Source organism: Penicillium daleae (assembly GCF_028827525.1).
Source record: "Penicillium daleae strain IBT 16125 chromosome Unknown utg000008l_segment0_segment0, whole genome shotgun sequence".
In the NCBI taxonomy this organism is placed as follows: Eukaryota; Fungi; Ascomycota; class Eurotiomycetes; order Eurotiales; family Aspergillaceae; genus Penicillium; species Penicillium daleae.
This window is the reverse complement of record NW_026623156.1, coordinates 1,555,281-1,579,224: the sequence shown is the minus strand read 5'-3', so window position 1 is coordinate 1,579,224 and position 23,944 is coordinate 1,555,281. Positions and strand designations below refer to the sequence as shown.

At 46.9% G+C, this 23,944-nt stretch overlaps 10 protein-coding genes across 10 annotated transcripts; 4 read left to right on the top strand and 6 right to left on the bottom strand.

Annotated features, from left to right (window-relative positions):
* Positions 1-1,665: 1,665 nt before the first annotated feature.
* On the top strand, positions 1,666-2,777 carry N7458_009203 (uncharacterized protein; the record flags this gene model as incomplete). Its single annotated transcript, XM_056912585.1, has 2 exons — positions 1,666-1,815; positions 1,869-2,777. 2 exons carry the CDS (start codon positions 1,666-1,668, stop codon positions 2,775-2,777), a joined length of 1,059 nt encoding a protein of 352 aa, XP_056761434.1.
* Positions 2,778-6,729: 3,952 nt separating this feature from the next.
* N7458_009202 (uncharacterized protein) lies at positions 6,730-6,962 on the top strand (the record flags this gene model as incomplete). Its single annotated transcript, XM_056912584.1, has 2 exons — positions 6,730-6,772; positions 6,796-6,962. 2 exons carry the CDS (start codon positions 6,730-6,732, stop codon positions 6,960-6,962), a joined length of 210 nt encoding a protein of 69 aa, XP_056761433.1.
* Positions 6,963-7,729: 767 nt separating this feature from the next.
* Positions 7,730-8,344, bottom strand: N7458_009201 (WSC domain-containing protein; the record flags this gene model as incomplete). The annotated part of the gene is made up of 1 exon (XM_056912583.1): positions 7,730-8,344. One exon carries the CDS (start codon positions 8,342-8,344, stop codon positions 7,730-7,732), a length of 615 nt encoding a protein of 204 aa, XP_056761432.1.
* A 79-nt stretch (positions 8,345-8,423) lies between these two features.
* On the bottom strand, positions 8,424-9,428 carry N7458_009200 (DUF1996 domain-containing protein; the record flags this gene model as incomplete). The annotated part of the gene is made up of 1 exon (XM_056912582.1): positions 8,424-9,428. One exon carries the CDS (start codon positions 9,426-9,428, stop codon positions 8,424-8,426), a length of 1,005 nt encoding a protein of 334 aa, XP_056761431.1.
* Positions 9,429-11,889: 2,461 nt separating this feature from the next.
* On the bottom strand, positions 11,890-12,221 carry N7458_009199 (uncharacterized protein; the record flags this gene model as incomplete). Its single annotated transcript, XM_056912581.1, is given in 2 exon segments — positions 11,890-12,193; positions 12,211-12,221. The coding sequence occupies 2 exon segments, from the start codon at positions 12,219-12,221 to the stop codon at positions 11,890-11,892; spliced, it is 315 nt and encodes a 104-aa protein (XP_056761430.1).
* Positions 12,222-12,368: 147 nt separating this feature from the next.
* On the bottom strand, positions 12,369-13,026 carry N7458_009198 (uncharacterized protein; the record flags this gene model as incomplete). The annotated part of the gene is made up of 2 exons (XM_056912580.1): positions 12,369-12,613; positions 12,912-13,026. 2 exons carry the CDS (start codon positions 13,024-13,026, stop codon positions 12,369-12,371), a joined length of 360 nt encoding a protein of 119 aa, XP_056761429.1.
* A 687-nt stretch (positions 13,027-13,713) lies between these two features.
* N7458_009197 (uncharacterized protein) lies at positions 13,714-14,007 on the bottom strand (the record flags this gene model as incomplete). The annotated part of the gene is made up of 3 exons (XM_056912579.1): positions 13,714-13,770; positions 13,791-13,839; positions 13,889-14,007. 3 exons carry the CDS (start codon positions 14,005-14,007, stop codon positions 13,714-13,716), a joined length of 225 nt encoding a protein of 74 aa, XP_056761428.1.
* Positions 14,008-14,753: 746 nt separating this feature from the next.
* On the bottom strand, positions 14,754-15,742 carry N7458_009196 (uncharacterized protein; the record flags this gene model as incomplete). Its single annotated transcript, XM_056912578.1, has 3 exons — positions 14,754-14,867; positions 14,922-15,405; positions 15,471-15,742. 3 exons carry the CDS (start codon positions 15,740-15,742, stop codon positions 14,754-14,756), a joined length of 870 nt encoding a protein of 289 aa, XP_056761427.1.
* Positions 15,743-19,312: 3,570 nt separating this feature from the next.
* Positions 19,313-21,812, top strand: N7458_009195 (Low-affinity potassium transport protein; the record flags this gene model as incomplete). Its single annotated transcript, XM_056912577.1, has 6 exons — positions 19,313-19,582; positions 19,638-20,473; positions 20,575-20,644; positions 20,697-20,764; positions 20,823-21,036; positions 21,093-21,812. 6 exons carry the CDS (start codon positions 19,313-19,315, stop codon positions 21,810-21,812), a joined length of 2,178 nt encoding a protein of 725 aa, XP_056761426.1.
* Positions 21,813-22,510: 698 nt separating this feature from the next.
* N7458_009194 (alpha/beta fold hydrolase) lies at positions 22,511-23,341 on the top strand (the record flags this gene model as incomplete). Its single annotated transcript, XM_056912576.1, has 1 exon — positions 22,511-23,341. One exon carries the CDS (start codon positions 22,511-22,513, stop codon positions 23,339-23,341), a length of 831 nt encoding a protein of 276 aa, XP_056761425.1.
* Positions 23,342-23,944: the final 603 nt, after the last annotated feature.

The window sequence follows — 23,944 nt, the reverse complement described above, 5'->3', positions numbered from 1 at the left end:
CCACTTAAAATCCCTGACGATTATGAATCACTATATGTCAGCCTGACCAAGCACCCCCGATTTAACTATTAGCGTTGGTATACTACTAGCAAAAAGCTTAGGACGGACTTTGTAGTGCGGAATTAATCATGCAGAGACTCCATTATTAATCCGGACCTAAATATCCCATAGCGCCTATAGGTCTCAACCAATAAAATAACGACTTAGTAGAGGAAACAGCACTCAAATCTGCACGGTTTGTGAAGTAGAGAGGCTTTGAAATATGGGTTGCTTGGTGAACCAAGGAATACTACAAGATATACTACATACAGTTATTAACAAAAGCTGTCAAAGCTAGGAAAGATGGTATAATATTATAGGAGAGAGTCAACGGAATCAGAGGAAAAGATTGATTGTTTAAACCTGGCGGCGAAACTACGCCGCGACGCACAGGAATCCAGGAAGCAGGGAATCGATCATCGTCACTATTTAGAGAAACCTCTAAGGAACAGGAAGAAGAGAAAACAGGAGATGGCCTAAATAGCTCCTCGAACAAAGCAATCTAGAAGACAGAAGGAAGAAACCAGAAACTAACTGCACAAACGGAGACCTGCAGGCAATATGCAATCGCTAGTCCTGCACCAATCCATCGAGGCCAAGAGAGGGATGAAGCTCCATCAGAACCAAAGGGAAGGGGAAATCAATGAATGGAAAAGGGTAAGGTTGAGCTCCCTTTTAGCGAACCGAGTAATCGAGTGACCTTACCGGTGTCGAGTACATAACTACCCACAAATACAGGCCAAATACATGAGAAAAGAGGGAGATGAAGAAACCAATCCCAAGTACAGTGACTACGCAAAAGTCCAGACACCTCTAATTCTGCCGGTGAGGCCTCCACTAATCAAAGACCGATAATACCGGGCGGTAGGGCTACTTCAGGAAGGCGGTAGCAGAAGGGGCATCTGGACTTTTGCGTAGGCACTGTACATGTAATTGAATGGACCCAATTTCTCTTGACAAAAAACATAGAACAGCCAGGATTATTTAGATAGAGTGGTCTATTATACAACTACGTAACTACCTGGAGTGTGGCTGATATACAGCTAGTAAAGTAGTAGGTGTCAGTCGAGCGATTTGAGGATAAGGGCTGCTTTTTCTAACATTGTATGATCGGAAGTAAGAAGGGTGGGTGCATAACAATACCCTGGGAAGTAGCCACAGTAGACGGGCTGGCCCGCTGTTACTTAACCGCACCTCCCCACACGTTCCTTTTGGATTCGGAATCTAGCCACGCTATGATCGGCAAATATGGCACCCGCAATTTTTTTTTTTTCAAGATCGCTCCGCTACAGACCGCTTTTTTAGAGTTATGAACCAAGCAGTGCGAATCAGACAAAAGGCTCCGTGAATTTCACATCCCTCCGAAGTCTCACACTAAGGCCTTGGCGAATAATTACGCGAGAATCAGGCACCAATCAAGCGCTGTGTTGAACTTGAGGCCAAGACAACCCTCAATAACTGGGGGCCGTTAACGACTGATAGCGAATTAAAAGCACGATATTACAGGGTGACAGGGTCTATGTACTTATGTGAGACCACACAGCCCCTCCTTGGCATAATGAGGCTCCTCCTTTTGACCCTGCTTCTTCCTCCTCCACATGAATCTATTCCAATCGGTCAAACATCATGGCATCCGTTAGCAGTCTTCTCATACGCCGGAGCACTGATTTAATAGACGTTCGACTTCGATACCGTGATCAATCTCAGGTGATAGGATTGCTAGGCACCCTACTCATCATTTTCACAGCCCTTGCGTTTGGGTTCGCCATCTTTTGGGTAAGTCGGCATCAGAATTAGAAACAAAAACTATTTAAGCTCATCGGTGATAGGTTGACTACACCTGTAACCATGTTATTGGGACTCTGGCTGCCGTCGAAGACTCGCACCCTAATAGCTATGTTCGCCTCGACGGCGAAGATTCTAACGATTCCTGCGACCCAACTGATCTCGATATCACGGCCCCGGCAACCACTAAGCCTATCACCAGCGGGCTGCGCTCGGCCATTAAGCACTTGCGCGCCCGTGGTGGTATCTGGTCGTGCTTCCGTGGATTTCGTATGTATCTGGCCTTCACGGTTGGCGGTACGGTCGTGAGCTTTCTAGTTCCAGCTACTATCCGTATTCCGATCCACTTTTCTATCCGTTTATTGTTTGGACAGTTCGTTGCTAGCATGCTCTTTGCCACCTGGCAGATGGCTTGGGTGCATCTTGTGATCGCCGATAAATCCCCTCGGAGGTCCTACCGACGGATGCTTGGCCTCCAACATTGGTCTAGAATTGCCCCTGCGGCAGCTTTGTACAATATCCTTGTGTGTGCGTCTTTTTCTCTGCCTTTAGCCGCCAGAAGCCTCGCCGGCTGGACCGTTATGGGTGTCATTGCCACTCGAGGATTTAGCGAGCTTCTCAACTTTCTCATTAGCATTCTTCCGGCTATCTTTTTCTTGTTGGTTTCCATTCCCGCCAGGGCAATATATCTCCGTGTGGCTGCCTCGATGCTGCCCGAGGAGGATGACCCTATCGTGCCCTTCGACCGTCTTTTCGGTGGCAAGACAAACCCCGATACGGTTGGTGGAGGCGGCAAGCTGGGGTTGAAAGATGCTTGGATCACGTTTGAACTGTCTGCTCGCTCTCGCTTCTTTAAAATTATCCTAAAGGCTCTGGCTATTGAGGTTACACTGGGTGTGGTCGGGACCCTTCTGGTAATGGGCGAGGTCTTTTTGGTGACCTCTATTAGATAGAGCTTGTCTTCCCGCTAGTCTGTTACACACTGCTACGGAAAGGAAGCCAAGGACAGGGAATTCACTGAGATCTCGCTATCTAGGAGAATGGAAGAAGAAAGAAGGAAAGACGCAAATTGAGGCCTACATAGGCACCCAGGGCAAACGGCAAACGCTGGTCCTGGAAATCTCCAGGAGTGAATTTCTATCATCCTCGCTTTCAATGAGGTTTCAAATCCCATCTGTAGAATAATGAAGCACTCCCCGAGGTAGCTATGTACATCATAAGCAACTCGCTAGAACAACAAGTCTTCGAGAATTCTATGCCCCACATTAGCCTTCGTCACTGATCGAGGAAGAATGCACATACTCTCCTGCATGTAGCACAGTCCTGATGGTGTCTAGTTACTCCGCTGAAAGCTCGAGACACCGCAAGGTTTATCTGAGCAGCAAGAGAACAGGCTGTCATAGTTCAGCTAGGATTTGTCTTTGGGCGAGTGTTTTTTTGATTTAGCTGAGTTTTCTAGCGCTTCGAGGTGATGATATTTGTGAAGCGTACCGAGTTGCATCTCATCTCGCAGTTAATACATGAGCTGTCCTTGTCTTACCTATCTAGCATGTTGACTTATAAGAGCAGGGAGTGCAGGAAATGATAAGATCGATCGTTTCACAGATGAGATGTTTGTCATTCTTGCACTGAAAGATGGAGAGAGAGCGTGGCTAGGGATTCCCTTTTTCACATCAAAGATTTCTATGAGGGATCACAACCTTATACATAATTCTAATATGGAAAACTCCATTCAGCAAGTAGGATGTATTTAGGGGTTCGTTTGACCTTATGAAACTGTTAAACAGCGTTCACGGAGGCGGAACTTAGTAATACGGCAGATACACTCATATTTCTAGTTAGCAAGCCGCAATTTTATAGAATAGTCTTGTGAGAACCCAATACATATCCCTTTCATGTCTTATTCTAGTACATACGACCATAGAGTGTGGAGAACAGGGCTTCCCGTCCGCTCAGCCGTACTTAAGCCACACGCCGGCCAGTTAGTAGTATGGTGGGTGACCACATGCGAATCCTGGCTGTTGTATGTTTATGCTCGCCGATTTTTTGTCATTCGTTGGAACGATTGTCCTTGCCGCTTTACTCTTCAGCCCTATTCTTCACCCGAACGCCCTGAACACCCCTAAAGCGGTGACGTGGCCCCTCGGCTAAACTTTCCCTCTCTCCCACCCTCCTTCCTCCAATTTTTGGTGGCCTGAACTGATCCTGATTGGGGCTGATCACGGAAAATAGATTCAACCGTTGACATTAGGGGTTCCAGAAACAATTGGGTGCCTTGTGGCCTGACAGGGCACAAGCTGTCGGAACAGCAGGATGGGTGGATCCCCAGGGAAAAGGAAATACTAAACACCCGCCTAGCTTAGTCATGTTTTTGCCCATACAAATTGTTAGCAAAGGGGCATTGTAGCAATTCAGACCTGTTGAGATCCAATTGGCGCGCGGTATGATTGACTAAGCAGCATTCGCGACTCAAGCCCCTTGCCGTGGCTGCAGGGTTCAGCGGGGAATCACGTGCAGTTCGGTGGCTCAGCTGAAGGGCTACACTGCATGAAGGCCACGTTATTTGCTCATATTGCTATTGCGCTCTTGGTACCTCCCTCCTGTTTGAATTCTAGGCATGTTTGTTTATAAAAGCTGATGAGTGAGAAGTAGGTTTCGAACTCCTCAAGAAACAGTCTTGGAACAATTTGACTTGGTAACTTTCTTTCTTACCTGATCAGCAGGCCTTCTACCCCGGAAGTAAATTTCTTCATAACATTCCTCTCCCTTGTGAATATAGCCGGCACTCTAGCTACTTAAGCGGCTAAGAAAGTCTTATTAGTTTTGTTATTTAAAGCCCGGAGCTCCTTAACTTTTCAAGCTTCAAAATATCTTATCTACGAACTAAACCTAGTGGTATAGTTGGATAATAATGCCTTCAGCCTCGGACTTGTTGGATTCTGTCCTCTAAACAGTAGATGATGACGCAGTGAAAAAAAAGCAAGTAGAGGAATGGATGAAAGAATATCGAATGCTAGAAGTGAAGAAAAAGTCCGATAAGGAGGCAAACAGCCGTACCGAGCTTTATTACAAATTAACTGACTATAGATAGAGCGACCCTTTAAAACTTGACAAAATATTCCTGTTAAACAATGGCAAAAGTGATGCCTAAGAGGAGCAAGGAACTTCACCGGACGCGGAGGTTATCTGGGCGCTGCAGTCGTTGCGCTCGATAGTGATCTAGAGATTACTGAATCCTGGCAGATCTAGGTTGGACCGATGGAACAATAGGCGGTTTATGTGGCTGACTTGATCGGGATTTTCTACGCCATCAGCTTAGTTTATCGGCTAGCGCATCAAACCTCAAGACCAAGTAGCACGGCAGCAACATCAGACACGATTCTCCGTGATAGTAGATCAGCGCTACAGGTAATCTAAAACCCCGGCAACAAATCTGGAAGACGAATCATCCACGCTATCCTACAAGCGGCCATAGAGGTTCAAGCGGAGGGCATCGCGCTCCGCCTTTATTGGGTACCTGGACATTGCGATGATCCGGGAAACGACGCTGCGGACAGACTAGCCAAGAACGCGGCGATACCTGGAAAATCGCACCCATTCCGCCCTTTATTCTCAAAGGAGAAAGCAATTTATCCGTAATGGTATCCGCGTTTAGGGGGAACAAGAGTGGAAATCTTCCTCGAAAGGATGTCACCTCCGCAGGATTGACACTATCCTGTCTGCTACCCACATAAGACGGCTATATGGCTCGTTGCCTAGGAACCGGGCGTACCTGCTGACGCATCTTTGTACGGGCCACTGCTGGTTATCTACCTACGCAAAGGCTTACCGATTCCGAGATGACGACCTCTGCGTGTGTAGTGCACAAAAAACCGTTACCCACGTCATAATGGACTGTCCCTAACTAGGGATCTTCGACAGAAGCTACGGAGGAAGGTTGGCGACGCGTTCAGCAGTGTGGCAAGTCAGTCTATTGGGAAGATCGGAAGAAGATGAGAGAGGTAAATTTGACAGTCACGAGCCATGACGGTGAGAGCCGTATTGGATTTCGCGGAGGCACAAAGGTTCAAAGCCACGCGCCACAAGGGCAGCGTAATGACAGGAGCGGCAACTAGGCCACGACAGACCTCAACGAGGCTCTAAGCTCGTTTTCAGGAAGTGGTACACTCAACTTGGACGTTATCTATATTATAAGGATACTTGGTGGAGGTCTACCTTCTTCCTTTAGCGCGCTCCATTATGGATCGATTCCCGGCCTTCATATTCGTTGGTTTGCTTTCCTTCTCGCGTTATTATTGGTCGAGTGAAAAACTGCATGCCTGTTTTCGGTTTAGCTTCTTCCTGTTTTGGCTAATAGTAGATCTTGCTTTGCATCTACATCTGGCTTTGTTTAGATGTTAATTTTGGTCTACGCGTTGCTTCTCTCAACGTCTACAGCCTCTCACGACGGCCAATATATCGAATCCAACCCATCCAATGCCACTGCGTGAGCGTTCTGCCGCGGATTTGAACGCCCATCCGGTCTGCCAAGCGCTGTAGCCGGTGCCATAAGTTATAACATTCGACCATTGACTACGTTCATCAACGACAGAAATATCGAGCTTAAAACCTGTTGCAGATGCCGTCATCCTCAGCCGCAACAGGTCAAGTGCAAGACCCCTATGCATACCACTAACAGCGATACAGACAGTCTTTTGGTCCGCTGCAGTAGGTGTAAGAGCCTTCATCCCTGTTCTATATTTCTGTCTGCCACTGGCAGGCGCTTCAAGACATGCTTCAATTGCAGTATCTGCGTGCTTGCAAAGGTCTTCAATCTAGCCACAATTAACGGTTCTACAGCTACATCAGAATATGCGTCTCCCGCCAACAGGCGTCAATGCAGACTACGGGCAATATCCATCCACAATGTCCTATCGGGAGGAGTTACAGGCACGATCACGCTGCCCCAGTATATCCCCCGGTCCGATACAGTAGAAGAACTCTGCGATGCTATCTATCCCGCTACAGCGCTATCGGCAATCACCGGGGACCTTGATTTCTTTGCGGAACGGTCGATTATCACGATCCGTAACGACGTGGTGACGGTGTTCAACGACCAGCTGATTAGCCGCATGCCCGGCGGTTCGAGGATTTATTAGTCCGCAGACCGTGCCCGGGACGGATCAATAGACCCTAACGGAGCACCCTCCGGAATATCTACATTCTATCAATATGCCGGGCCTGCCGCCATCGAAGCTGGCGTTAAAGGTCGGCGCCTCGATTATGCTGATCCGGAACCTAAGCTAAGAAGAGGGCCTCTGCAACGGCACCCGTCTCATCATCACGGGTCTGTACGACTGGAATGTCATCGCCCGCATCATCGCTAGCGACTATAAAGGGGCGGAGCACACGATCCCGAGGGGATGCGCTAACGGCAGTCTGCTCAATGACAGACAGGTCGAGGCACGAGGGAGAAAAGCAACCACCGGGAGAGGAATAGACGAGCCAAACACCCACCGGAGGCCAGAGGATAGATCAATGCGGTACTCTTCGAAAGAGAGAGCCCGCCAGAAGAGGATTTAGCAGACCATGAGAAGATAGGACCCATTGATTTATGTAATGACCGACAGAAGATCTCCTACCGTAGGAGACCTCCGACGATAGATTGTATGCCTGAATGAATGATCCGAGTTGAATGAATGAATTGAGAAGAAAAATCCTTCTATTTCTTGGATGGCTTATCCCTTCCTCTGACAACATGAAACTTCTTATACTTCTTCCCGAGCAACCAAACAAACAAGACAAACAGTATAAACATGCAAAGATGGCAGATCAGCATATACCAGGAAAGCGTTAGCAGTTCCCCCACTACACTACCTACCTACCCACTGTAACATACCGGAGACTCGCTCACGCAAAACTGAAATCAAACATGTTTGCCGTGCACATGTTGAAGAAAGTGCATGCGAGATCTCTTCGATGCAGACTTCGTAGCCTTCTCAAACACGCTCAATGCCAAGCTGCCGCCGCAAATTTGAGAGGTGTCACCCTCGCATTTCATATCGCATTCGTTTGCCGCGATCTTAGAGCTGCCTTCTATCTTGTCACCACAGAAGCATTGTCCAGCGTACTCAGTGCCTGCCAGACTAAAGCCTGCATTTCCGCAATACTCCATACAGCCAGTTGAAGTCACATTGCCAATGCCCAGATCCGCAAATTGGATCCCAGTGAGCGCACGAGTAGACTCATTGTCGGAATAGCAGCCAAGATATGACCAGCCGATGACACTGTTGTCTGTAGTATAGACTTGAGTACGTGTGGTAGACAAGGCCTGAGATGCAGACAGTATGCTGGTGGTAGTCGAGGTACTTTCTGGATCGGATGAACTAGAGGATACGCTCTCGCCTTGACCCCATCTAGTTGGGGGATTATTGCCTGGCAGCTTCTCGAGAACACCGGAAATCTTCTCGGGGACCAGGTTGGCGATGTTGCAGCTGTCCGAAGAGTCGTTGATTGGGCCAGCGTCAGCGCACTTGTCCATGCCTGAATCGCCGGCATCACAGTTATCAATGATCTTTTGCAAGACGTCCACATTCCAGCCAGAGATCTAGACAGACTGATTAGCTATAGTACCAAGGACTCATCAGGATTAAAAAACCAACAAAATCCCCATGAAGAGAGTACCCAGTGCGGTCTCCATTTGCCAAAATAAAGGGTTGCGTGCCATTTCCTTGCTCCCACATGTCCACAAACAAAGGGGTGTTCCAGTAAACTTCGTAGAAAATATGAGGGAGGTGAGTCCAACCTGTCGGACAATTCGCTTTGCCCCCTGTGGTTCCTTTGCTGCTTGGGAAAACCGCATTTCTCTTGAAGTCATCGAGGCCAGCCTCGGGGTTATAACAAGAAGGAAAGTGAATATCAGCACGCAGAGGGGATGCATATCCGTCACAGTTCATATCCGGGAAGCCAGCCCCAGCCCCAGCATTATTCGGGTCTTGAATCCCAACACCATGCAATCCATCGGAATCTGCAGGATACGAGGGAGGATCATAGGAAGTCCGTGGGCATGTCCACTGAACTGGTTGAATGTCGCCTTCATTCGTGTCTAGGACATTGGCAGCTCCGCCCGGTGGGGGAGTTCGAAGGCTATAGTTCCCACTGACCATGCGGAGGCCGACAGGGAAGGCTTTGATATCATCATCGGTCGGTTCGAAACTGTTCTTTATTAGCGGGCAACTTGATCTCTCAAAAGTGCTGGACCTCAAAGCTACGCACAAGTAGTAGACATTCATGTAAAACATGGGAACTGAGATGAAGCTTCCATTTGTCGGATCTTGGAAGTATAAGGCCGGAGTCCAGTAATTGCTCTTGTCCGCCTGCACGAGGGAAGAAGTGCAACGTGAGTCTAACAGAACATCGTTGTCCATAGTCAAATTGAAGTTACTACCCCCCTGGATCGCGTGCACATGACTGGATGCAGTACCGGGACTGACGATGGGATCCATACGGCCCATTGTTAGCGGACCCTGGCCATAGAAGTGGTTCACAGCGAATGTTCGAGAGTCCTTAGCAAATGCTGTCGCAGAAAGGGCAGCCAACGGAATAGCTGTAGCTTTGAAATGCATCTTCGTAAAATTCAGTCGAAGTACGCCGTGAAATCAATGAAAAGAAAGGGACCACCACAGCGGGTAGTAGTGTAAGGAATGTCAGCGAGGAAAATGAATGAACTCGTGAGTAACCAGACCCGTGAGAGAAGTGAATGGAAGGTTGTGGGGAACGACTAAACGCAAAAGAAAGAGTGTAAGATGATTGTCCTGTTTATATAGATTCACATATCTCCTATCGTGATTTCCGAATCTGTTGACGATAGATGGGGCTCGCTCAACAGTTTCCTTCGATGAGGGAAGTTAGATGTCAATTGTAGTCCAGGCTTCAAGCCCGAAGCTATGCGCTGGCTGTGAGTGGGTTATTTCATGCTCTTAAATTAGCGTGGTGACGCCAGGGGTAACGCCACCAAGATTTCGAGTTAGCCTGCTGATTCTCAAGCGCCATCGCCTGGATTCTTTGAGACCAGTAGGCTTAATACTACGTAATGCTACGTCGAGGTTATGAAGATGTTTCAGAAGCAATTAACTTGAATCAAGGGTCTCCTTTACTCATTTCGAGGAATTGCCCTTTTGTGTACCAAGCAAAACACGAACATGGATCAGTCAGGTTCGTCAGAATCTACTGTCAACTGGTATTCCCCGCAACAAGCTGTCGAAGAATTATGAAATTATATTGTTCGGTTCGAACAGATTCAACTGAGCGGTCAGTGCAGGGATCGCGCAGGTTGCGGCGTGATTTCTCGCAAGTTTGAGTGGATAAGAGCATTTCCCTAAAATTTTGCTTTCTTTCACTTGCTTCAATTATTTTTCGTGCTCTTGGTCCATAACGCGCTCTTGTTGTCTCCACGGGTAAAAGTCGTCAGAAAAATGAACTGCGAGCATATTGGACAAGAAGCCGACCGCAGATCAACTCACCGGATACGGTAAAGAGCAGGATGCAGGTCGGGCCGACAATACTGGGTGGATGTCGAGGTCACATATGTTCTGCTTACTCAGATCACTCTCTCTCTGGATGAGCTTAGTAAGCAACCCAAAATGCTTTGGTTAGGCTCAGTGAGCAAATCAGGATGCTCAGGTCAGGCTCAGTGAGTAGATCAGCAGATTACGGAATAATCATTGACCAGCTCAGGTCGCTCAGGGGTATGCTCAATTCTACTTAGTGAGCAAAAGCGGCGATAGGGTAAGCACTAGCACGGAAAGGGACCGCCAAGCGTTGCCAGACATTGTCTGCAGAATGGAGCTAATGACATGAGCACTGTGCCCTATTGTAGGCATCCTTCCCCCGGTCAGTATATGTGGATCGTGTTTGTTTATGTTGTGTGGTCCTGCTTCCTTAGAGTCACATGCCCTTCAGTTATTCATACCCCCCAGACCTCAGATAGATCCTAGCTTCTTCAACTCCCTGAATCGATCTTTTCCTCTCCCAGTTCTGCTCCTCCTACCTTCCTTCAAACAGATCGCTGGGTAAATTCAGCTATTAGGCAGAAGCAGCACGCCCAGGTGTAAGCCACCCAAATGTAAGCTCACCTGGGCATCAAAGTTTGTTTTCTTTGTTTTGGCTACGCTACGCAAGTCAGATAGAGCAGTCTGCTTGGTTCCCTGATTGCATGCCTGGATACCTTTCACAGTACTGGGATCCTCTCATACCTCGGCGAAGTTCACCACCCGTCTGAATCGACGACATTATTGCCAGCTGTGCAAGTACAGACTGGAATCAGTTTCTGTTTGGTCCCGTATAACGGCCTGTTCTCTATTATGGATTATTTGACATGATGAGAGTTTCTGTCTGTTATATCATAAGAGACTCGATATGCATTCCCTCCCGCGCGCAGAACGTATACGTAATATCCAACCTGGCCGCAGACTGTCCACTGACGATATGTACCCAAGACAAAGCCTCGATCCTCTGTCACATAGTAATTTGTTCTATGCTCTGTGTCATTTGCCCCTCCCTAGACCTACCTTCTTTAATCTCGATTACCCGCTCAACAACCTTGGCAGCAGAGATGCTATCCCAAACCGCCTCACGTACCGGTTGCCGTCGCAGGATACTCAAGATCTCGCGTCGGACCATGGGATGCTGGTATTTGATCCTAATTATGTAAAGCATGGGGACGATTCCGTTCTCCGGCGTAAAAGTCGGCTTTAACGACCCCGAATACCGCTTATACGCCGCCGCTATATCGCCCGCCAACGCTACGCATTGCTGGAACTGGGGCAGGAAGTTGTCATAGTCTATTTCCCTGCCAGGTCCGTAAGTACTGAGGAGAGTGCATGCGACAGTATGTTATAGGCGCAGTAGTGATACGAGCGGGTAAGTTTCAGAAACTATCTCATAGGGGCTGCCTTGTTGCAGTATGTTTTCGAAGAGACTCGACCACGTTTCTAACTATCCGAGAACGATATCCTTAAGTGACGAAGGTGACGGCGGCATCTTACCTATCGGGGACAATTTGCTGCTCCGTGTTACGTAGTCTTATTACCCGAGCGACGAGGATCTAAGCCTCTTGAGTTCCTCTTTATATAGCCGTTGCTTGTTCCTGTATGCGAGTTTTTGCTTGATTTGAATCCTATGTCTTTCCTTAGGAGTCGTAGTAGATAATAGCTGCGCACTTAGAGAGCGCATTCCTTCGTTAAGTATCCTGATATCACTTCGATCTAGGAAGTCGAACTCTGCCTTTGCGGGAAGAGATTGGAAGAGGTGTGAATTTTGATATATTCCTATTCCGCGACGGTTTTCAATATAGTCACTTCGACTTGTAATTTTAAGGTAGTTTGCTGGTCTATCTATTTCACTAACCGGATGGGCATAGAACCTCCCGTAAGTATCTTAGTTAGTCTGCCCCGCGAATCTTATCCTTGTAGACTCTGAATGAGCTTTGTCTGTGTCACTGTTAGGAAAGCTGACTTGTTTCTCTCTATGTCCCGCGTGTTGTCTCTACCTGCTTGCATAAGTGCCTATCTGCGGTAGGCACGAATCGTGATATTCCGCGTGTAACTACTGCGGTAACTTAGCTCAACAAACTCCTTTCTAAAAGTATCTACCCCCCGAGCTTTGCCTGTGGACTTATCTACGTGAAGCTCTCTGTACTGCCGGAAGAGTCGCGTCTTAAGAACCGTCTTAGTGAAATAGATAACTTCTAGGATATTATTATCCGACGGAATAGCCTTAGTATAAGTATTAGCCCGATCTAAGATTTCCCCTACGAAGGAGTAATCTTAGAAGGCGTTATCTACGGATACTATTAGCAAGAAGAATATAAGTAAATTTAGGAAAAGGGATATATCCTCTCTATAGGTTTCATAGAAAGTATACCTAGGAATATCCCGTACCTTCTTCCTCTAATACCCCTTTATAAATTTTCGCGTATAGGTAAGAACAAGTATCGGTATCTTATCCACACTCTTAATAGTAAGTATAAAGTACTAATAGATATATTAGCTCCGAAATATATAGTATATTCCTTTAAAATTTCACCTTATCGCAAGCTACCATCGTACGGACCTCTAGCGCTATATCAGTTCTATCTTCGCTAGGCACTCTTACTAAGCCTCTCCAAGCTATAGACTTATGAACTTCCTCTATCCTTATAGATATAAAGTAATAGAGTAGCATTACTACACTTAGTTACACTCTCGTTCTATTAGGGATCTCACCACGGAACTCATAGGCTATCTCTATACTAGAGCTATATTAAGATGATAATAATATCATTAGGTAAAAGCCCACTATAGTATGACGATTTATATATAGTAATATTTAATACCTGTGTTAATGCCTGCTATTACAGGCATCCCTTAGATATTTAGATCGTCTCTCGCTCTCTCGCACTCTCTCCTTCTTTCCTTCCCTATACTTAGTTATTTCGTTAAATACTACTACGTTAGTTAATATTCTTCCTTTCGTACCTAAGCGTAATATATAGTCTATTTCTACGGTAGAAATTAGGACTTTCTCCCGTAGCCCTTAAATAACGTACTTGTGACGATCGTCAGCAGGATTGATGCCTAGTTCCTGAGGCATCCATCTACTATTTAGATAGCTCTCTCGCCGTTCTGCCTTCTTTCCTTCTTTCCTTCTCTCATGCTTAGTTGTTTTGGTCAAATGCTACCATGTTGATTGATCAATATCTCTCTCGTGCCTGAGCGTAACAGTACTAAGTAAACTAATTAGATTATATACTACGGAAGGTATTATATCGCGTATTATGCTTTAAATCTTTTTAAATATATTAAAAAATTCTTTAGAAAATTCGATATCTCGTATATACAATATCCCGGCCTAAAAGTCCCTCCGGAATCCCTAAATAGTTTCCATAGTAGGCAAAGCCTCGATTCGGCCTCGTTTCCCTTTAGTAGCCTACACGAGGAAGATTTTACAGGTTTAGAGGTCAGGAGGGTTTTAGCTTCGGGATATAGCTTAAGGAATCTAGAAGAGGGTTAGTTAATCAGTAGAATTCTATAGACTAGACAACAACTTATCAAAGACTTTTAGTGTACGCTCATAGTCGCGCTCTATACGCGGCAGGATTACCCGTCTGATTTCGGAGTTATCGAAGTCGCTCAGGTTTACCACATTACAGGCGTAAGCCAGCATTAGGTCGTTTTTCGTTATAGTTACGGTCGGCTTGAAGCAAGAGGGAGGCCGCTGCGGGGTGGGAGATAAATAGAGGTATAGAAAAGGGTGAGAGCAACTAGCGGCAACTGCATAAAGGGAAGGACATAGTGTGTGCTCCCGCATCGCGAAATCTTTCCCGTAATAAAATGCAGAAAAGCACATTTTGGGGAGGGCATCACCCCTCTGGGTGAAGAATATAGGTAGGTGAACTGCCCCCTGAAGCCGCCTGAAGCCCGAGTGCGTAAAGCGGCGAGCCGCCCACAATCGAACGGTGGGCGCTAGGTGAGCATCGCCATAGTCTGGCTGTTGTATGTTTTTTCTTTCTTCCAAACTTTTAATTTAACCTCCTTACCCTTACTACAGCAGGAAACGAAGAGGAAATATATACTAAATATATACTTATTACGGAAGAAGCTTATCTATAGAGGGGACTACTGGCGAAGGACGAATACATCTAAGCTTAACACTGAACGGCGAAGACCCCTTCTGCTTGACAACTGATGTATAATCCACAGGAATTGACTAATGCCATTTAACTAATACTCTTCCACGCCGCACCTCGAAATTTCAAAACCTATAGGTTCTTCGACAGGTTCAAGGCTCGTTCCGTCCTCTCCGACATTGGCAGACGAAAGGTCTTGTGGTACTGAGCTACCGAGCTCCACGATGTCCTGAACAACCCACACCTGTTACTCCTTCAGTCCCGAATCTATACTATGCTGCCATCAGCTGAGGCACTGTGAGTAGTATGAATTCTGGGCCTTGCAAGTGGTGCCCGAGACACAGCAGGTCGGTCCGGTCCAGCCAATGCCACCGCATTGACCCCAAATGGCAGAACACTATAGTCTATGTCAGTATATCGTTAGATAGTAGACGTGGAAGAGTTAACTTACACTTCCAGACGAGCCACCAGTGGAAGTGGCAGTGGCAGAGGTAGTGCTAGTACTACTACCACCAGAGCCAGGGCTAGAGCCACCAGCAGAAACGGAGATAGAGGCAGTACCGGAGCTCTCATAGCCCTCGGTAGATAGAATTTGATAGTTAAATGTGCCTAGATTCATACCCAGAGCAGCCCAAGCATTGAAGTGGTTGGCTGTTGTTACCGTGCCGCTAGACCGCTTGCTCTGCCGGATTGACCAGTACTGCTCAAACGTGGCTGTACCGCTAATTGACGGCTGATTGACCTGCTGATGCGTGTAGATGTCGTAAGTCGAGCCATCACTGATGACTGTTCCCATATGGGTCATGCTGCTGCCCGGGTTATAGTCCCCGAAGCTTTCCATGATGTAATACTCCACAAGAGGACTAGTTGTCCAGCCATAGACAGAAAGATAGGCATTTCCATTAGGACTGAACGTCCCAGAGTATGTAATGGCCCTTTGGGTTGTATTTGTTAATAAGTTTATTGATGTATGTATTTTGGAGAATTTATATCCACTTACTGAGCACTGCCGGGGTTCCAGCCTTTTCCACAGGTAAAGTCACCGCCATTCTGGTTTGACCAAGTGACACTATATTGACCACCAGCACCATTTGTGTAGTCAACCGAGCCGTCTCCATTAGTCCAGAATGAATAGTAGTAGCCATTGTTGGTACCAGTCTGTGACGAGGTGATTGTCTGGCGCTTAGAGAAGTCACCGGACATGTCGCCTGGAAGGGCAAAGACACCCACAATAGCGGAGAGCCCGAGGGCCACGGAAGAGAAAGAGACCATTTTGATGATATATTATGGTAATAATCAACAATTTGAGTGAGGTTATTCGCAAGTTTGCAAGAGATGCCCAACTACTTTTATACTTCCTCCCATTGACAGACTGAGTATGATTCCCCCTCCCCCAAAAACCCCCAGATTTTGCCAGCGGGTAAATATCCAAATTTGATGGCCATTCTTGGGTAACAAGCATTATTGCTCGTGTAGACTGGCTGGATCAAAAAATTGGGCGGAGATCTACTTGCCCTATACTTTTAGCCTTAGGCTAAAGCGGACCTGCTGAAGAACCGAGATCCGTTACGAAAGCGGGGAAGTCGAAACAGGCTACTAGCCAACACCAAATCAATCACGCGGGCCAGTGGCCTGACTCTCTACTCCTTATACCAAAATTTGCTGTTACACTGGTCCCAACCCAGCGATTTGATTGGGCCGCATGCCAGCAGTCCTCCCCTTACTAGCCCAGCTGAATATTGCCTAGTCAATATGAAACCGACGCTGCTAGAACGCGTTGATCAAGCACGAACTATTTGCCACGGTAATAAAGGAGCTAAGATTGTGGACCAAAAGGTGATTTCCATTCCAGAGCCTCTTTAGTTGACTATTACTTACTCCAAAATTAATAAATTAGCTAATAGGAAGTGCGGAATCTATAAAATGCAGGTCACTATTCCTTTGTGGTCAGTCTGAACGCTCTTCTGCCTAAATTGCCAGGAACTTGACCATATTCGTGAGGCCGTGCCATAGACACACAAACGCCTTTCTTCTATTTTTCTAGCATTATCCGGGTCTTACACCAGGAATCAACAGTTCTTGCGCCCGTGGCGCTCTATATGCTCAATTAGGGTGCTTTTTGTTGCTGCGGCCGAAATCCCCGTGCTCGTAAAGTATTGTCGAACGAGATGTACGAAGTATCTGCGCTCAGTTAGTACCACTATTGAACACTTACTTATTCAGTATTTAAAAATTGCCGCGCTCGGCCTTAGGAAGCCGATACCCTCCAAGAAGCACTTGAAATTGTAATCATATAAATCTCAACAGTCCCGACTATGAAATTAGAGAAAAAGCAAGCTCCCAAAAGCATAAGAGCGTGGGCGTTGGCGTTAGTGTTGTCTCTCTCTATATAAGAACACGGTGGTGAAGATTGAATCACCGCCAGGGGCCTGCAGAACCTTAGTGGCGAGTGGTGAAGCAACCCTAGTGGTAGTACATGCGCTAGTGGCCCCTAAGTATCCAGTAAAGTCTGTCTCCTTCCGGGGAAACCATGCATTTAATTCTTCTATAACGGTATCTAGATTTTCAAGACTTGAGAAGACACCGAGCTTGAAAATTATCTGTTCTTCTCTCATTCCTCTTCTAAGGGGCAGCAGTTCAGTCTCTGTCCTGCTCCTTAATTATCGATAATTGAAATGTCTTGTTTGTCAGTTGGACACATTAGGCCTATACTTTTGGCAAAGCAAAGGTTTCCATTGTTTGCCAAATTTGCTATCACACATAGCTCAGGTTTGAGCATAGTGACTTCAGCTTATAAGAATTTAATTTTGGCAAAAGGCGTTGGAAAATAGCCTTTCGGTGGGCTCTATGGATGAAATCCGTATGATGAGGCGGCAGCTGCTGCATGGCCAGTCTCATGAAATAGATTTTGTGTAAGAATACCACCCTGTGCACTATACTTCTACGAGAAGGAATTCGTCCCGTCTCTTCATTTAGGCATGACGGCCCGCACGGTCCAAACTTTGACTGCACGGGGTAACCTGGGGTAACCAACTCTGTCAGTTCGTGTTTCACTCCGGCTATGCCGCTTCGGGCACGGTGGGGATTCCATGTGAAATAAAAAATGAGATCTTTCCCCGTAACATTCTACATCGTTTACCTCAGTCCTGGAGGGTGTGAAGAATTGGCTGCCTGCAAACAAATTTACGAACCATATTATATTTCTGACACTTCTGCCTCGCGTCTAAATAGTGAAGGAGCAGGGTGGCCCGCTGGTGCTCCTACTTGAAATGTTCCAAATGTCCTCATAGATAGTGATTTATATGTAGGCTAACAGTTCAGAGGGGCTAATATAGAAGAAGACTTTAATTAGAATAACTTACTATGTTAGTAAAATGATTTACTCTTTTATAAATCTATATTATTCGCACTTTGGTAGGCTTTTTAAGAGTTGTCCGTTAAGTTATCCGTTACTCGATCTTTCCATGTTCATTCATTCCAAAAGATCCCGAGATATAGTGCTACAGACTCGAGTATTACCTCTACTGGTAGTATAGAGTGACTGAGATTTCTGAGTACCCGACTAGTACTTCTTATTCAAATATTGCGCCTCGGGTAATTCTAGCTCTCATTGACTGACTTCAACTTTATGGAAACAAGGAGGGAATAACTCGTGGTCTAACAAAGACTAGCACTACAGCGTGTTCGAATTTGGCCCGGATGCTGCTCAATTGATGCCTGTTCAACTTAAATTTTGCGACATCACAATCTGTGCGCGGGATAACCAGTCCGTCATTATTATATACGGTCTCCACGGAGGAGGAATTCTACAGCTTAGAAACTGATACATGGCAAGTGGCAAAACGCAACGTAGTCATAATATATACGTCTCTTGCTCGGGGACTCTAACTCACTCAACGAAGATAGGTTGCACAACAAGACGGACTACACCGCTTCCGATCCCTATCTAAAGCCAGTGTTTTTGGCCTCATTTTGATGGCTGATCAGAAGTAGATATCAAGCCTGGGGGAATCGTCAACATTGCCCCTGCGATATGACAGTTTGGGGAGGAGTGGCTTTAGCAATGGGGACCACAGTGATGGCTGCGGGAAGAAAAAAGATGTCCCCCAAGTACTCAGAAACATCCATGTAGCAACCGCTCTTTACACACGGTGAACTTGACAATCGAGACGGGCGCCCGAATCACTGGAACGCCTCCGTGCAGCAGCAGGAAAGCCTAACGGAGCTTATGCACATTTTGATTTTTTCATCGATTTCTGCCCAGGACCGCCCGCCGCTAGTTTCTAATGATAACGGGGTATGATCTTTTCAGGGTGCATCGTCACCGTTGGAAAGATTAATGGGTAATATTGAATTGTTATACTCTGGAATGATGTTTATGATTTTGTTTCTCCGAGGGCGGTTTATGTACTCCGCCGAGCACGCACTGAAATTTGTCCAGATGGTTGGACCGGGTCTTCTTTTTCGTGGTTTTTTATATTTTTCTTCTAGCCGTTATCGTTGATCCTCGGTCCATCTGAGAGGATCGCCGTATTTAGACTACCAAACGTCCAAACTTTAAAGAGAATCATGTCACCTGACCGAAATAAGCTTTCCGGGCCATCGTCATCAATTGATGTCCGTCTCCGCGTCTCACAATCCTGACCGCGCGGTTACGAGGCCATCAAGGCAATCAAGGGAAAGTACTGTACCTCTCTCGCTCCAGTCTCGTCGCTCCTGGTGTCAGCTTGCACGTCCTCTCCCGCGTCACGTGTTTGAGTCCTCAACCTCAAGCTGGACTCGAATGAATTACATCGACAGCTCTCTCTTCACCGCCATGAAAGTCCTCCCTGCTCCATCACAATGGCGGGACTCCACTATAAGACGATGAGGGCCTATCTTCCCAGAGTACGGTTCCTCACACTACATTATGCCTACTTTATTGGGCTATCCTTAATTACCTCCGCCATCTTCTGGGGCACCTCTTCCCCTGCCCAGAGTGTGCGATATATTAACTCGTTGTACATGACTGTGAGCGCTATGACCCTCACTGGCATGAACACGGTGAACCTGTCTACCCTCAGTACATTCCAGCAAGTCCTGCTGTTCTTTCTGATCTTGTCTGGATCTGCGGTAAGAAAAGCAGCAATACCTTGAATCTCTACGGTTGGACGCTAATGCAACGTAGATCTGGGTGTCGATCGCCATAGTCTTAGTTCGCAAACATGCATTTGAGAGAAGGTTTGCCGATATTGTTAAAGCAGAGCGTCTTGAGCGAAAATCTCGTAGTCAGATTAGGTTTGGCAGTGCAATCACAAGGTCACGCTCTTTCTCCAGAGAGCCTACTTCGCCCCAGGAACGTACTTGGCTGCCAGGACACCTACCCATGTTCCGCTCTTCGACCTGGGGAGATCCAGTTGACCCTAGCGGTACATTCCAACGCGGGAGCTCGGAGAAGAAAGACCCGGCATCGGACTCTCGGCCTGAACATACTGATGTTGGAAACTTCAACCAACAACCAAACCAGCCCGTTTCGGAAGTTGGCGATGATGCTCGGTCTGTGGCTCCCGAAGAAGAATCCCATAATGGAGAAGTTTCCAGGGAGCAAACGAGTCACACTGGTAATGATGTGCATATTGCATTCACTGCAGACTTACGCCGGAATAACTCCGAAGATCAACAGTCAAACCCAATACGCCGACGCATGCTTTCTCCATACACCAATGTTCTGAATCGCTCTACAACGCTCGGCGAATTGGAAGAAGGTCCATCCGCCAACGGGTCTGGTGGAGAGGACCTTCATTTGAACCTTCTTCACAAGTTGCATCGCAATTCTACCTTCTACAATCTCAGTGAAGCAGAGCGGCAAAAGCTCGGAGGTGCCGAGTATCGAGCAATCTCCTTGTTGGCAATCATTGTGCCGATCTACTTTTTCCTTTGGCAGCTGCTCGGCGGGTTAGGGGTAGGAGCGTATCTCGCAAGGAATAAAGCGTCAGTGACTGAGTCCAACGGTCTGAATCCTTGGTATGTGCCATCGCAGCCCCTGCTCTCTGAATGTCAAAATGGCACCATTTATGCTACGTTCCTGTGATGGTTTGCTCTAACCGTGGTTTGGGTTAAATTAGGTGGACCGGCTTCTTTTTTGCAATTTCTGCATTCAACAACTCTGGCATGAGTCTTGTCGACGCGAATATGGTGCGTGTTTTATTTCCCCCAAATAGCCCGTCAGTTCTGATCGCTTGTAAAGATTCCCTTTCAAACATCAACCTACATGCTCATCACAATGGGCTTACTGATCCTGGCTGGAAATACCTGGTGAGACTGCCATTCGAGTCTACTTATTGAATTTCGGTGCGCTTATGAGCGTTCATAGCTATCCAATTTTTCTGCGATGGATATTACGTGCTATCCGCCTCATGATCCCAGATCACGAGTACTTCGGTCAGTTCCGCGACACCCTAGATTTTCTGTTGGATCATCCACGGCGATCTTATACCACTTTATTTCCTTCTGCTCAAACTTGGTGGCTGTTACTCTCGGTCATTGTATTGAATGGTATTGATTGGGTTGCTTTCGAAGTACTCAACGTGAGTTGCACAGTCAAACGGTTATACCAATCGATTATACTGAATTTCGGCAACAGATAAATAACCCAACCGTGAACGCCATTCCGCGGGGATCCCGTGTGTTGGATGGGCTGTTCCAAGCCGTTTGCGTTCGCAGTGGAGGTTTCTACGTGGTCAATATCTCCGCCCTCCAACTGGGGACACAAGTCATCTATGTGGTGATGATGTATATCTCGGTCTATCCCGTTGTGATTACTATGCGACACTCGAACGTATACGAAGAAAGGAGTCTGGGGATCTATGCTGATGACCAATTCCCCAACGATGATGATCAGGATTCGTCATCGGATACTTCAAGAAATCCACTTTCCATGACACCCGCCGCTGGGAGAATCTACTTCATCCGTCAACAGCTACGGGCGCAGATGGCATACGATCTATGGTGGATCGCGTTGGCTGTCATCATAATTTGCATCGTGGAGGCAGGCCAATTCACCCGCAATCCCGTTACATTCTCAGCATTCAACATTATTTTCGAGACTGTGAGTGCATATGGATGTGTCGGGATTAGCACAGGCCTTCCAAATCAATTTTACAGTTTCTCTGGAGCCTGGCATACATTAAGCAAGCTTGTGCTCTGCGCTGTGATGATCCGAGGTCGCCATCGAGGTCTGCCGGTCGCTATTGACAAGGCGATTATGCTACCGAGCGAGAAGCTTATCAGAGCCGAAGAGGAAGATGCACAGATTAGGATGGAACGAACAATGAGCCGCAGGCGATCCCGATCGTCAGTCTAGAGTTCCGAAAACGTCAGATGAATAAAAGACTCGCATATTGTAGACCTCTGGGATCTGCGCTGAATGGGTTCGGTTTGAAACATGTGATGCTTAGATCATACATAATGGATGCACCTAATATCCCATATATCCAGTGAGAAACAGGACTGATATAGACGATGGGTCATTGAAATAATGGACCCTGCGAAGAGTGGTTGCTTGCCTGGTCAAACACTTTCCATGATTCCGATCAACTCGTTTAAGAATAGGTACGCTGTTGTCATAATTCACTCTGAAATCTCTATTTGTATAATTGAATTGTTCAAGATATGGTTGGAGCATAAGAATTCAGGGTGACATTTGCCACCATCTCGGGTGATCTACGTCACCAATTGACTCTGCGTCGGGTAGATCCCGCTCGCATAAGAGAGGAATCATGAGCTTCCAGTAATAGATGTTCATGACCTTTAGACTGACATGATACCGGTTTCGTCGCTAATTGGTTCGAACGGATTGTTCATTCCTGTGTGATCGGATACAGTCTCCTTGTGCTTGATCTGGCCAGGGTCGCAGTGTGACGTCGAAGACTGTAATGACACCCAAGTATCACAAATGGCCAAACAGTTATTTATTCTCAGATGCAGGATGAATCGCCCATTATTCTTAGAACTCAGTATTATAAACCCGGAGGCAGACTCTCACAGACTCGATCGACGACAATGCCTTTTCTCGGACTTCGTGATGGCGCCCAGCTCTTCTACAAAGATTGGGGTAACCCCAATGGCTCGATCATCACATTTTCGCACGGCTGGCCCCTGAGCAGCGATAACTGGGAGAACCAGATGGTATTCCTGGCCGATCATGGATATCGCGTCATTGCCCACGATAGACGTGGACACGGGCGCTCAACCCAGACCTGGAGCGGAAACAATATGGACACCTTTGTCGATGATCTCGAAGAGCTCTTCAAGCACCTCAACGTCAAGGATGCTATCATGGTTGGGCATTCACATGGCGGAGGAGAAGTCACCCATTACCTTGGAAAGCACGGCACCGGTCGTTTCAAGAAGGCTGTTCTCGTCGGCGCTATACCCCCCTTCATGATGAAAACCTCGACGAATCCCGAGGGAACCGATAAGTCTATCTTCGACTCTTTCCGCGACTCTATGAGAAAGGACCGCGCTCAATTCTTCTTGGATGTTCCCACGGGGCCGTTCTTTGGGTTTAATCGACCTGGTGCCAAGAAGAGCGAGGGTCAGATTCGGAGTTGGTGGCAACAGGGCATGAACACCAGTTTTAAGGCTGCCTATGATTCAATCAAGGACTTTTCCGAGACAGATTTCACCGAGGATCTGAAGAAGATTAATATTCCTGTGCTTGTACTTCATGGTGATGATGATCAGGTTGTTCCTATCGGCGCTGCCGGACTCAAGTCGGCAAAGCTTTTGCCTCAAGGGACACTCAAGATCTATCCTGGTGGCTCCCATGCGATCCACAACATCAACATTGATGAGGTGAATAATGATCTACTCAAATTTGTACGGTCTTAGAGGGATATTAAGCCTTTATGGGTGCATGAAGATGAACTGTTAAGTGATGGAAACCATCGAGTGCCTTTAAACTCCACTCTTTTGACACTCACTCTCACAAAAGACCCTGTGTGGTCTCCCTAAATAGCAGAGATACAAATTGGTGTATGATCCTTCCTTGAGATTATGAACCAAATACAAGACTGCAACAGCGTTTCTTTCATTCATTCATGACTCTATTCGCGATCTCTAAATTCCCAAAAGGTTCGGACGGTAAGGACTGTATACAAAGAAGCGCCCCTTATCAGCCAAAATTATCAGCTTATCGATGATTGGCAACTTCTGGTAAGGCTTAAAATTTCGACGAGCCCCCCGTTTCTTCAAAGGGTATTTGCATCTCTGCAGAGTCAGGAAAATCCAGCTGCCTGCCCGCTAGGATCTTGGCAGCGGTACCACTCGCCCTACCAAGCCTACGGAACAGAGGATAGCCAAATCCCTGTCGATGTATTCGGTATTACACGAACGTTGTCTGCTCGTTACAGTCTGCCAAGCTGGCACGATAGTCTTGGCAGAAGCCGTTGGTAATTCACGAGCAAGTGAGTCTGTGAGACAGGGGGTGGGATG